Genomic DNA, 14,412 nt, shown 5'->3' with positions numbered 1-14,412 from the left:
TACTCAACTCTGCCATTGTAGCATGAAAGCAGCCCCAGATGATAAGTAAACTAATAAGCATGGCTACATTCCAATAAAGCTTTTATTTGGGGAACTGAAATTGGAATTTCATACAATTTTCATGTGTCACAAAATATTCTTCTTTTGCTTTTTTTCCCAACCATTTTAAAATGTAAAAAACTCATGGCTTTATAAAAATAGATGGTGGGCCAAATTTGGCCCCTGGGCTGTAGTTTGCTGACTTCTGCTTTACAATATCCGAGAGGGATTTCCTTGAAGTTTTACATTGTTGTTGAGCAGATGTAATTTCCCATCTTTACCTTAAGACCATTTCCTATGTACCTGAGTGGATCATCACCTCCTATTAGCAGGGCCTCCCTGGGCTTGCCTACTTCACCCACTGGCATAGAAACCATGCTGTAGAATCTTTAAGGAGAGGTATTGACCAGATCTGTAATGGTGCTTATTTCCTTCTAGGGATAGGGTGGTCAGCTATACACTTGGCCGCAGGCTTCCAACAGATCATGTGAGTGGACAGCTGCAATTCCGATTTGAGATCACTTCTTCCATCCACCCAGGTATTTTTGGCATGAATTCATGTCTTGTCCTAGCAGAGGGTCAGTGTGTTCCTTTCTCTAAAATACAATAACCGTGGTTCTCTCCAGACATGTCCTAGGTTTTGTGGTTCTCTCTCTTCTCCATTTGAGGCCCAGAAGCCAGTGATCTGTTCTGGAAACCAGATTGCTGTCCCCTTGATTGAGAGGCTCCTCTTCATTCTGGTGACCCAAAGGTAGAGGGTTAGACAGTGGAGTGGGAATTGACAATGAGGCCAACGTGGGTATGGAGCCATGTCTGATTTATCATTTTACTTCCAGCACCCACATAGGAGGTGCTCAATAGATACTTAATCATTACATACATGAATGAATGAATGGATGAGAAAATGAATGAATGTGATACATGTCATATTATTGAAAAACTATCATTATCCAATGGATTTATCACAATGAAAAACATAAGTTGGACAGAAAATTTCAGAATCATCCAGTGTCCAGTTTTTCAAGCCAAAACACATTTCCAAATAAGAATGATGAGATGCCTCCTAATTCCACTTTAACTCTTCCCCTGAACTCCCATACTAAGTGTAGATCATGCTGAGAATTAGCCAGTCCTTCTGGGCCACATTTACGAGTTGCCGTTAAAGCTAATGAGGCTTTGAAAACTCAGGGTCTGGAGTTTATCACTGCCCACTCATTAAAGTCCTGTTGTACTTGTCTATGCCCAATATATAATGCAGATTGGAAGAAAACATGCTGACTGTTTGGTCCTTTCACTCAGCCTTTTCTTCATCCTGAGAATAAAATTGACTCTTCCCTCACTGTAGCAAAAAAGAGGGCCTATGGCTCACCAAGAGAGATCATTCCTCTTGAATGAGTCAATTGCACTAGTGCTTTTGAAATGGGAAGTTCACACTGGGCTGGGGATCCAATAGAGAAAGCACCTGGGAGGAAGGAGAACTAAACAGTGATTGCTGCTCCTTAAATGGTTGCTTGATGTGGAGACGTGTTTATTTTCCATTGCAATAACCTCCAAATGTTGGTGGCCTCCGGGTCTGAGCTACCGAAGGACTGTGGTTGCTCCCATCAACTAGCCATTTTCTTCTCTGTAGTTGCTAAAAACCCAGCTTCCCCATTCTGCCACCTGGTGGACCCAGCCAGAGGAAACACTCTGAGCAAGTATTAACCTTACTGCCATGCGCGAGACCCTATAACAACCCCCCCCCCCCCCCCCCACGGCTTCTCCGCAGTCTTCCGCCAAGCCAACATTGTTGAGCACCCGCTATGTGCCGGGAACTGGGTAGTTCTAGGCTTTGGATATTTTAACCAAAACTATGAATTCCCTTGAAACAGAATTCTGAAATATATCATGACAGCAAATTGTCATTAACAGAAGAAGTCCTTACAGATTTTTTTAGCAGAGCTTTGGCCTATGAGAAACCTTCATCCACCCTACATCCAATATCCTCACGCAGAAATCCCTTAGGATGGCTTACATGGCCGGCAGAGTACACTAATACACTAACCCCACAATGAGCTCTTCTGGAAGAAATGACATTTTCTTCTCGCCCGCAGATGATGAGGAGATGTCCCTGAGCGCCGAGCCTGAGTCCGCGGACATTCAGGACAGCCCCATGAACAGCCTGTTGGCCAGCAGCCGCGGGGAGCCTCCCGGCGAGGCACCGGAGCTCCCCAGGGGCTCCAAGCCCGAGCCGCTGAGCCAGGGCAGCGCTGGGGACGCTGCCGGGAACGGGAGCCTGGAGCTGGCCGAGCCGGTTGAGGAAGCGGCAGGTACCAACGAGGCAGGAGACGACGGCGCGGGCTCTGTGGGACCTGACGGGGCTGGGGAGCTTCTGGGCCCGGGGCGTGAGGACGCCGAGCCCGCCCTGAGTGCGGAAGAACTGGCGGAGCGGCTGGAGCTGGGTGGGGAGGTGCCCCCACCGGGGCTGTTGGAGGACAGCGAAGGCCCAGGCGGCACCGGGGAGCCCGAGGCAGAGGAAGCGGCCACAGAGAGCCGGGCGGGGGGAGAGGAGGAGAAGGAGCAGGCGGAGGAGGAGGAGGGCGACGTGTCCGCCCTGGGGCAGGGGGAGGACAGGCTGCAGCTGCGGGCCTCGGTGAAGAGGAAAAGCAGGCCGTGCTCCTTGCCGGTGTCCGAGCTGGAGACTGTGATCGCGTCCGCCTGCGGAGACCCCGAGACCCCGCGGACACACTACATCCGCATCCACACCCTGCTGCACAGCATGCCCTCCGCCCAGGGCGGCGGCGCCGCGAGCGACGACGGCGCCGAGGAGGAGGCCACCCTCCAAGACGCCTCGGAGAAAGACGGGCTCAGCGAGGTGGACACGCTAGCTGCCGCGCCGCCTCCCCTCGAAGAGGATGGGGAGGAACTCGAGGGGGCTACTCCAGGCACGGCGACCCCCGGCCACTCCGGCCTGACCAACGGCCTGGGCCCGGACGGCGACACGCTCCCCAGCACAGGGAGTGAGAGCGACTCGAGTCCCCGGCAGGGCGGGGACCACAGCTGCGAGGGCTGTGACACGTCCTGCTGCAGCCCCTCCTGCTACAGCTCCTCGTGCTACAGCACGTCCTGCTACAGCAGCTCCTGCTACAGCGCCTCCTGCTATAGCCCCTCCTGTTACAACGGCAGCAGGTTCGCCAGCCACACCCGCTTCTCCTCCGTGGACAGCGCCAAGATCTCTGAGAGCACCGTCTTCTCGTCGCAAGACGATGAGGAGGAGGAGAACAGTGCGTTCGAATCTGTGCCTGACTCGGTGCAGAGCCCGGAGCTGGACCCGGAGTCGGCAAATGGCGCCGGGCCGTGGCACGACGAGCTGGCCGCCCCCGCCGCCAGCGTGGCAAGAACCGTGGAAGGTCTGGAATCCCCCGTGGCAGGGCCAAGCAATCGGAGAGAAGGTTAGACCTCAAACCTGATCAGAGTGAGAATAGGACCAGCAGGGGGACACAGGTCTCACCAACATGGTTTAAAAACAAGTGAGAGGATCAGTCTCCAGTGGGGTTGCTGGGGCAATGTACGCCTGTCCTGTACATGTATGTGTGCATGCGTATATGTGTATGTAAGTATTCGTGACTGTGAAGAGCAGACATCCACCACCTCTCAGGTAGACACCAAGAATCACAACTAGCACACTCATGTGAGTGTGCACTTGTATGTGTGCATCTCTGTTTTAACTAATCGTTAGAACTGGTTAGTGTACATGTTACCTTTCTAGTCTTGACAGTGACCAGAGCACCAACAGGAGTATCTCATGATATAAGCAGAAAATATTCATCAACATTCAGTGGATAATGTATAAATACCTGCTCACTTCCCAAAACATACTGAAGATTAGCAATAAATGTTAATATAAATTGAAAGAACATTGATTTTACCTCTGCTTTAGAATTTAACTTAGCCTGTGTACATATGGATATGTATAGCTTACATATATTTGTCATTATTTCTGTCTGCTCAGTTCTCGTTATTGTTGGTTTTGTTTTTTTGTTTTGTTTTTGTTTTGTTTTTTTACTATTATTCAATCCAAAAACAAAAACAGTTCACCCATTTCTCTCACCCCCACTCCCCCCGGCAACCATCAATCTGTTCCCTGTTCTCTTGAAAAACTACAAGACAGTAATGAAAGAAATTGATGAAGACACAAATAAATGGAAAGGTATTCCATACTGATGGATTGGATGAATCGATATTGTTAAAATGTCCATGCTACCCAAAGCAGTATTATTGCAAGATTGCAAGATTCCATGCAATCCCTATCAAAATTCTGATGGCATGTTTCACGAAAATAGAACAAACAACCCTATAATTTATATGGAACCATGAAAGACCCCAAATAGCCAAAGCAATCTTGAGAAAGAAGAACAAAGCTGGAGGCATCATGTTCTCTGATTTCAAACTACATTACAAAGCTATCGTAATTAATTACGGTTTTGTTTTTTGTTGTTTTTTGTTAGTTTTGTTTTGTTTTGGCTATTTTGGCTAATGGAAGGAAAAATAACAGGAATTCGTAAATTGCTTTGTTTCAAGTGGGATTCTAACCTAAAAGCTGCCACCTTCAGGTTTAAAATGTATTCAGTATTTTAACTCAAGATGTTTCTTCTTAGTCATGCCTGTGGAATCGTATGTAAAATTAACTCACATTTCTTTATCCAGAATTGGGAACCATTTTCCAGTCAAGTGACAGTGACATGGGGGAAATAATTCAAAGGGCACAAAATAATATGAAATAATTCAGTTGTTTTAAGAGCAAAAAAATATAGATTCTGCTATTTTTCTGTTCTACTGCTTATATTAGCTTCCAAACAAAGGTGGTGGTATTGTCTCTAGATTGTAAGCTCATCAAGGGCCAGAACTGTATTTTCTTTATGTTTCATTCTTAGCACCTACACAAATGCCTGACACCTGTAAATTTTTATAGGAACCAAAGTGAGCACAAAAATTCATCCTGAGTATTTAGCAATGCCCAATTCTACATTTCAGAAAGTGGTACATGGGCTAAGGAGAAGTGTGAGGAGACTGGAAAAGAAAGAGAAACACAGAGAGGAAACCATAGTGGCATAGAATAGGAAAAGGCACAATTGAAAACGGGACAGACAATTCCTTTCTTTAATGTGGATGTTTTGAGTCCCTTTGTTCTGGGCCAGATGCTATGTGCTGAGCACAGGGAGATGGATCAGTGTCAGAACCTGTGAAAGGTGCTCAGTAATTATTAACAATTAAAAATAAGTATAGTATAAGGAGATTTGGGGATACACACATAAAGGGCGCAACTAGGAGCTGGCAGGGATATTTTAGTCCAGAGGTCGGCAAACTTTTTTTATAAAGGGCCAGACAATAAATATTTCAGGCTTTATAGACCAAGAGATAAAATTAAGCAACTCTTCTCACCAAAGGCTACTCTTTTTTTTTTTTTTTTAACAGTTTTACCTAGCTCAGAGCCATATAAAAACAAGGCCAGATTCGTAGTTTGTCAACCTGCTGCAGCCTATGGTATATATTTTGACTGCTGTGTTGGGAGACAACCCACATATGATTAGTTGAAAATTGGCTCAGTAAACAATTGCCTTCATATATAAAGGCATTATGAAAACAAAAACAAAACAAAACAAACAAAACAAAACGCTGCCCATGCCTTTGAGGGACTAACAGCCCAATGGGGGAAAACTCCTCTTTAACAGAAAGGACAGGAAAGTATTTCAGAGACCTAGTGGAAGTCTTTGCAGGGAAGTTTTTTAAAGACATTTCTGAATTCCTGAATTCTGCAGACTATAAACTCAGAAGAGGTTAAGAAGCACCTACAGGCTTCACTCAGGTGGTTGCAAGGGGCAATCCGAAGATTCCTGAGACTGTCAATCTCACGAAGGCTGGGCATATGTTGGCGCGTGACTTCTTCACAGCCCATCTTCTCCCCTGTCAGCAGTGAGCCCCTGAGCTACCTGTGTCAGTGATGTGGCTCTGTCCCTCACTGGCACATGCTCTGAGAAAGCAGGGCTTCACCACAACCCACCCGATATTTGCACAAGAATCTTCTTCCACAAGAATCACTGGTGCCCCTTTACTGTGACTTCTAAGATTGCAAATTCTTTCAGTTAACTTAGCAAAGGTAGACTTACCATACCCATGCCCGCAAAACTGCATCTGCAGCAATTTTGGGAAGATGTGTTCTGTATCTATTTTTTGCTTTTTTTCCCCCTCTGTGAAAACCTCCTTTTTAACCTCAACATAAAATACTTTTTTAAAAAATTGTCTGCAGATCGAATGAAAAGAGCAATATAAAGTTGTGATTTGAGCTCGGGCCCTGGAGTCAGGCCTCCTGGGTTTAATTCAGCCCCGCCACTTTCTGGCTGTGATACCCAAGCCGAGTTACTTGAGTGCTCTATGCCCTTGTCTGAAATGGGTGCAGAGGTAGAATCTATTTCAAAGGGTTGTGGGAAGGATTAAATGAGATAATACATATGAAGCGCTTGACTCTCGTTGAGTGAGGGTTCTTCCAAGCAGATAAGCAGTGAGGCTAACTTTTTAAGTGGAGTATGTTTCCTTCTCGGGGATTCTAGCAGCTCTGAACACTTGCTTTGTGTTTGAGGCAAGGGTGAGTGTGTGGAGCCGTGGCCTCTGCAGAACAGAATCGCTTGCTTCTTTCGTGCGCTCCATCCATTCAGTAGGCTGAGCTGCGCCCGTCACATCATTGCATTTGCTTGGGTTTCACGAGCAGGCGGGATCAGCTCCATTAACCCCAGCGAGCGGCAATATTATGTTTCCACTAGCTTGGAGGAGTAATTAACCTGATTGGTTGAATTAATTACAAGAGGTAAGTTTGTTGTTCTTTTTAAGAAACCAAATTGAAAATGCAGCAGCTGGTGACATAACAACTGTGCCATTGCTTTTTAGTTTCTGACACGAAACACCTACAACGACAAACATGAGTGTGAGATCCACTAAAAACAGAACCCCTGTCTGAAGCAGGAGTCAGTTCATAGGAGCTGTGCACTGAGACTCCACCCCAGGATTTGAGTCACATACCAAAGTTTGCACAAGAAACCATGCTATATACTTAACATTTAAAAGGATCCGTTGTTCCTGAATACATCTCTGTTTTTGCTTTACAGTTAGCTCTAGGAATCAAACTGCTAAATTCAACCTGCCTAACTTCCTTCCTAATTAATTTCATCAGTTTTATGGATCCAGAATGAGAAGAAATTACCGTCCTTTCCATGTATGGACATTCTAGGAAGTTTTTGAAATGTGAGATCCCATAAAGATCTTAACCACCGTTTTTCAGTTTCTACCCTTTTTGACTCAAGGGATAATGGAACACGTGATTTTTCCATCAGCCATGGAGGGCAGAGGAAGGAGAAGGCCTGACCTTTGTCCTCTGGCTAATAGGGTCTATTTTGAGAGAGCCATGAGCGTGTGAGCTGGAGGGATACCAGTCTGAATGGGGGCTGTCTCGTGGCCCTTCTAGCTCTCCAAAGGTCAAGAGCAATTGCCTCTGATAATATGCCCCAAACAGCTGGTGAGTTGGCCTGCCTTCCACATAGCCACTCTCATGCAGTATTACCAGGACCTGAGGACGTCATGAGATAGGAACATCATTTTAGGACATTGTTCAGTCTATTATAAGTGTGAATGACAATAATATCAGCTATGTCTATAATAATTGAGGCATGCATTCTGTGGATATGTCTACTTCTAAAATCTCTCCATGTCCGTCTTTCTTCCTTCTATCCCACTTCTGTGTTTCAAGTTTTCCTGTCTCAGTCTTCCTGCCTCTTATCTACTTCCTTCGTCTCTTGTCCTTTTCTCTTTCCAGAGCACCCTGACTTGTCTGGTTTTTCCTCAAGATAATCTGGAACAATCACAAGATTCCATACCTGCTTGGCTCCCCACCCCAGCCCCTACGCTCCCATACTACAGGAATATGCCTTCTTGGCCCACCAGTTTCTCAGCCCCATCTTGGAAAGGCACCATCTAAGAATCTCATTCCAAAAACAAAACCTGAAAAACAGCATCTTAGCAGCCCTGTGATGAAACCGATCCAGATAAGGACCTATGGTTTTACACTGGCTCACCAGTTTTATGGGACCTTAGAAATGCCACACTTCCCTCAGACAGGCCTGTTTCTCTAGCTGGGCTAGAGTCAGGCTCTGCTCATTTTCTTTTGTGTCCCTGTCTGATGCCACCTTCCCATCAAAGAAAAGTCAGGTGGTTATAGAATCAGACCCTGATCCCCACATATTGGTCTGTGTGGTACAGATCATAGTCATGAAGTGTTTATTTTCTTTGGGGTTTGAAACAAAAAAGTGCCCCCTCTACTCCCTCTCTCATGAATGACTGTGAATGTAGCAAACTGACATAAAAAACAGATTTCCCATCCTGGGATTTTTTTTCTTGTACTAGTTTGTTTTACGGTCATGCGTTTTTGATGGCGTTGCTGCAGCAATGAGTGAATCTGAATGTCTTGACTATCTTGTCCGTAGGTGAATGTCCTATACTCCATAATTCCCAGCCAGTAAGCCAGCTTCCTTCCTTGAGGCCTGAACATCATCACTACCCAACAATCGATGAGCCTCTTCCACCAAGTAAGCTTTAGTTTTTAAAATCTATGTCTTAATTCTTCCTATCAAGTCTGAACAGGTCAGTATGAACTTGTATGTACACATCCAAACTCTTCCCCAACTCCATACTTCACACTGTGATCAAAAATCAATATGGCACCTACTACTATAAAAATGGGGCATTTTGGACTAATGATTTCAGTATGTGGTCTTGAAGAGATAACCCAGTATTTTCAGTGCCCCCTCACCTTCTGAAACAGAGAGTATTTCTTTATAAGACTTGACTAGTCCTTGCAAACTGCACCTGACCGTTAAGTCCTAAATTCTACTATTTCATATTTAAAAGTTCACAGGTCAAAATAGAATAATTCTGTTGTTCTCCATTGGACCTATTATGCCACAGGCACCTCCATATAATAAAACATTCCACCCAAGAGAATGAAAGAAGTTGCGTTTTCCTTACTATTAACTTCCATCAATAGGAGACAGTCTCAAATTTCTTCTGTAGTTCTTAGGGGTTTCCAGAAAAAAATATATACGTATTATCTTTAGGGATGGTATTCCACATCATTTTCTGGTAACTGCAAAACTGCAAGACTAAGAAAAAATGCCTATTCCCTGATGCATCGATTCTTGATAATGTGATATATTTTGCATTTGCACCATTCTTGTCCTATTCAGTTGTACTTTATCACTGACAAAGCAATAAATACCTTGAATATGTAAACATTTAAAAGAACACTGTATTTGTTTTGGGGGGGGGTCAAGGCAAACATTATGTTCTTTAACTTTTGATAACCGATTTCTTTATTTATACATTGATTTATGGATAGTCCACAAAAGACTAGTAAAATTTCAGTGTCTATACTTTCTACTTAGCACTTATGTAAAAATATCTATCACATGTTCTCTCCAGTGAAGGAACACTTTCACCACAATAAATAACCTATCAATGCATGTATGCATGAATTGACTTCCAATCCATGCAAGAGTAATAACTAGTTATGTACACAAACCTTGTAAATAATTGAATGTAAGTATATTTCAAAGAATTGCTTTATACAAGCTGCTTTCAATAATGAAAACAAGTTCATAGATTTCAATTCTCTGTTCATGCAACCCTGAAAAATATTACAGAAGCTGTTAGTGAAGCCTTATAACAGAATTTTCTAGGTAATCTCATATGGTACATGGATGACTTCATTACTGATATTCATTCAACAAATATTCATTAAATGCTCACTCTGTGTGAAGTACTATCTTAGGCAAACAAAACAGACCAAAGATCCCTGCCCTCATGGAGCTTATAGTCTAGCCTGACAGAGACCTATGAATAATAAGAAGAGTGAATGAGGCAATAGTATAACATGTTAGATGGTAATAAGTGCTATGGCAGAGCATGAGCAGAGCATGCTAAGGGGAATTTGGAGTATATGGTGGTGGCTGGTTTGCCATTTTAAATAGGGTGGTCAGGTAGGCTTCATTGAGAGGCAACATTTGAAGCTAGCCTTAGAGGAGGTAAGAAGGTTATCCTTGGGGAGGAAGAGCTTTCTGAGAAAAGAGAACTGCCTGCCTGGTAGGTTTGAAGAACAGCATGGAGGCAGTGTGTCTGGAATGGATTTAGGAAGGAAGAGAGCAGTGGCTGATAAGGTCAGGGAGATATCAGGGACTGGATCACAGAGGGCCTTGTAGATCACTTAAAAGCTTCGGCTTTTACTCTGAATAAAAGGGGAACATTGTAGATGTAGAGAAAAGAAATGACATTCTCTGACTTAGGTTTCTATGGTTGCTCTGTTGGCATTAAATTTGGAAGAGGAAGGACAGAAGCATGAGACCCAACATAAGGTTATCACTGTGGCCCAGGTGAGAGGCAGTGGTGGCTTAGGCCCAGGTGGGAGCAGTGGAGGTGGTGAGGACTGGTCAAGTTCTAGACATATGTTTTGTAGGTAGATTTGTTGACAGATTAGATGTGATGTGTGAGACAAAGATAGGAATCAAGAATGACCTCAAAAATTTTAACCTAGAAGGATGGAGTTGCCCTCAACTGACATGGGAAGGGAAGGCTGATGATAGAGCATGTTTGGGTGGGAACGATCTGACGTGTGGTTTTGATCAAGTTATACTGGAGATGTTATCCAGGTAGTGATGTCAAGAAGGCAATTGGATATGTGGCTAAAGTTCAAGGGAAAGGTCTAGACTACAAACATGGTATTGCATTTGTTAAAGCAAAAAGAAAAAAAGGGGGGAGGAGCAGTTTCACAGGCTTTTGTTAGTATAATAACTAAAAATGATACATTATTAGGCTCTACATTGTTCCTAGACTTCTTGGAAAAGATATACTTCTGTATCTTATAGGTCTTTCAGTCACAAATGAACGACCCTAACTTGCCCCACCATCATGAAGGTAATCACTGGCAGAAATCTATTTACACAACACAGTCCTAAATCTATCAGGACATGCTGAGGCCTGAAATTCTGTCTTTCTTTACACAATATGTGAAAGCAAATTCTTTACAAAGCAATCCAGAAAATACACTTATAATCTATAAGTGCGCTTAGCTATTACTTTCTGAATATTTGTAAGAACTTAGCACTATGCATTTACAATTAGCACTATTTGTTGTTTAATATATTGACAGGATGGCCTGTCCACCTGGCTTGCTATCCTTTTCCATGAGAGATTTGGAAATATGGAAACTTGTACAGTGAAATTGTTATTACCACTGCGCTATTCTCTAATGTTTTCCCTAGCAAATTTCTGAGACTTGAGCCATGTCTTTGAAGGAATCCTTCCTTTACTATAGGAACCTGGAGGGCGGAGGCATTAGTTTCTCAGCAGTGTGTCCAGGGGACCTGGCATGGTGTCACTCCTAGAGAGTGTTGGGAGGAGTGTGTTTAATTGAACTAGAGACCACAATACTCTTCAAAGATTAATGTTCATTCTTTGTTGTAAGACAGTCATGTTGAATTCAAGAAAAAAAGTGTCCAATTGCTACTAATTTGGGAATCACTGAAATTCCAACATTAACTACCTAGTAGTTACAGATATGCATGCACAATTTCATCAGTGAGCTAATTAACATTTACAACTAACAGTTGAGCTGGATTATATAGTAAGCAATTTCAATCAACACCTCCTAGAATATAGTTATACAATCTGACTCCATTTTCCTTCAGTTTGTCTTAGATAAGGTAAATTTGGTGTTTTCTGGTATTTTGGTTTTCATTGGGCATTATTTGACAATTCCTCAGGTAAATGTCAGACATAAGCCACAATCTTCACAAACAGATGTACCATGCACATATAATACCAAAATTAAACCAAATACATTGATTTTTTTCCTTAAGAAAATTGAGAGTTGCTATGTCATTACCTGAATAATCATTTTTCAATAGAATTGTTAATATCTGACCTACTCCCAAAAGCTATTGCTTTTTTCACTTAAAAAGCTGAATAGTTTCCCTCCATTTGCAGCCATTTTTGCTTTTTCTTCTTTAATCAAATGCATTTTTCAGCATAACTTTATCATGAAGCTGTTATTTCCAGCACGTTTTCACATGTGGACTCCAAAAGCTTTGCCCATTGCTGTACAGCAGACATTGCTCTTGTGTGTGAAGCTCAGATATGTATGTATTATTTCCAGCTCTCCCAGTTTCGAGGACTTTTCCACCCACCCACACACCCCCCCATATGTATTATGTAGTGTATCATCCATGCTTCTACCTTTCAGTCTGTTGGTTTTGAAATCTGAGAAGTAAAGGAATTTATCTTAGTCTTGGGCTCCCTCTGCTGTTTGCCATGGTTATTTATCAACGAAGAGGTATTTAAGCGCTTGATGTGTGTTAATAGTCGTTATTGGTTTTGTTTTGTTTTGTTTTGTCAAGAGATATTTGGCAGCCACAGGTGGGTTGAATGTACACTGTGAACCTACAACTTGTCAAAAGGATGGTTTGAAGGGATCAAATCCGTCCATTCTTCCTCTCAAGAGGAATGGCAATCAATCAAGGTTGCTAAGTATTGAATAGAGGTCCTCTGAAGTTTCAGGTACAGTATCTTAGAACTGTAGTTAAAGGTGGTTTGAACGTGAGGGCCATCATTCCCTCACCCACTAGTTGCTGTCCCTCAGATTTAGCAAAAAAAGGATTCTCCAGCATCAGACTGTGCACTCTCAGTGCAGGATGCTTCCAGTCTTCCAGCTGTAAGTTGAGTAGCCAACAAGATTGACATGATGGAAATTGTTAAAGGAAGAAATAAAGTAAATATCAGCCTTTCTCTTTAGAAAATGTTAGACTTTTTAACACAGGTCGTATTTGAGGAAACAGTTACTGTTTAAAATGGCCCAGCAGAGAGGCTGAGTCCAATAGGCTCTCTTTTGGAATGCCAATTCAGTACCAGTACCTCAGAAGTCAGGGCAGGTGCTGTGAGCAGTGTCTGGCCTTCAGCCAGTAACCAATAGGGAGTTCTACCCACAGAAGACCCGGAAGTGGTATCTGTTTCACATGAATCAATAGTTTGTCCTTGATTTTTATTTTTGCCTTTTTATTACACACTAGACTGGGAAGCTCGCATTGACAGCCACGGGCGGGTCTTTTATGTGGACCACGTGAACCGCACGACCACCTGGCAGCGGCCGACAGCAGCAGCCACCCCCGACGGGATGCGGAGATCGGGGTCCATCCAGCAGATGGAGCAACTCAACAGGCGGTTGGTGATCAGCATGCAGTGAGCCCCTGTGAAGCACTGGGAAAGGAGAGTGGCAGCCAGAGAAGCCCCCTCTTACACTTTTCTGCTCAGATTGTATGAGGAGACTGGGAAGTAATTATGTATCTTAAGAAAACCATTTACAGTAGGTACTTGGGAAGCTAGACTCAGAATTTGGTGGCAGGAGCCAAGCTAAAGTCTGAATGTCATTTAAGCATAGACAATCCTCTGAACTTCTTGATGGCACATGCTTGAAACGAGGTGTTCTTAAACCAACAGCCCCCAGAACGCCCGCCCCCTGCCCAGTATTTTCTGAGGGTGCCCCTATTCCATGAACCGTCCAGAAATTGTATGCAAAATTATATATGGATGCACATTTTTCTGTCCGACTGGTCCACATGAGACTCTCAAAAGGGTCCAGAACTCAAACAGCTGAAAACATGCCAAGGATGGTTCCAAAGAATATTAAAAGCTGCCTGGAGAAAAAAAAAAAACAAAAAAAAAAAAACACAAAAAAAACCCTGTTCTAAATCACTGTATTCATGTTTGCGCTGGTCTCCTAATTGCTATATACTCAGAAATAGTAATTCCTAAAAAGTTTTCATCTTAGAAAAAGAAATCTTTAAAAACAGTTTTTGAGAATTGTTTTGTCTAAAAGCTAGACCCTTACTTAACTTGTAAAGATGCCATTTTGTTTTTAACCTGTAAATGAGACCCAACATAACATTTCTCTCATGCTGTAAGCTAGCATGAGCATCGTATGACCTCTTGCTTCAGGCCAAGACTGCAGCTTTGGGATACTTTTAGTAGCCAGGAATGCAAACTTCACCTGTCTCCACATGCCATCTCATTAGTACAAAATAAAGGAATGGTTGGGAGGAATTATAAAGAATAAGGAGCCCCATGGGCTTGAGGGACACATCTCTTGATAACAGATTTCCTTTGGAAATTAACTGTATCAGCCAGAAAAATAAAGTGGACAGTTTAGTCCTATGAAAAAATACACAGAGACAAAAAATTTCAACTTCTAGTTACTGTTGTACACAGAGCAGCATGATTTGGTAAAAATCATCAGGATTCTTT

General features: G+C 43.1%; 1 protein-coding gene across 1 annotated transcript in view; it reads left to right on the top strand.

Annotated features, from left to right (window-relative positions):
• Positions 1-14,412, top strand: part of HECW1 (HECT, C2 and WW domain containing E3 ubiquitin protein ligase 1) — a 417,448-nt gene that overhangs the window by 308,916 nt on the left and 94,120 nt on the right. Inside the window, 4 exon segments of the mRNA XM_019451074.2 lie at positions 478-578; positions 2,133-3,470; positions 8,550-8,651; positions 13,182-13,332. Coding sequence (XP_019306619.1) covers positions 478-578; positions 2,133-3,470; positions 8,550-8,651; positions 13,182-13,332 — 1,692 coding nt within the window.

Source organism: Panthera pardus, unplaced genomic scaffold (assembly GCF_024362965.1).
Source record: "Panthera pardus isolate Hobbes unplaced genomic scaffold, ASM2436296v1 HiC_scaffold_8, whole genome shotgun sequence".
Taxonomy (NCBI): domain Eukaryota; kingdom Metazoa; phylum Chordata; class Mammalia; order Carnivora; family Felidae; genus Panthera; species Panthera pardus.
Note: the sequence above shows the minus strand (reverse complement) of the source record. Positions and strands in the feature narration are given on the sequence as shown.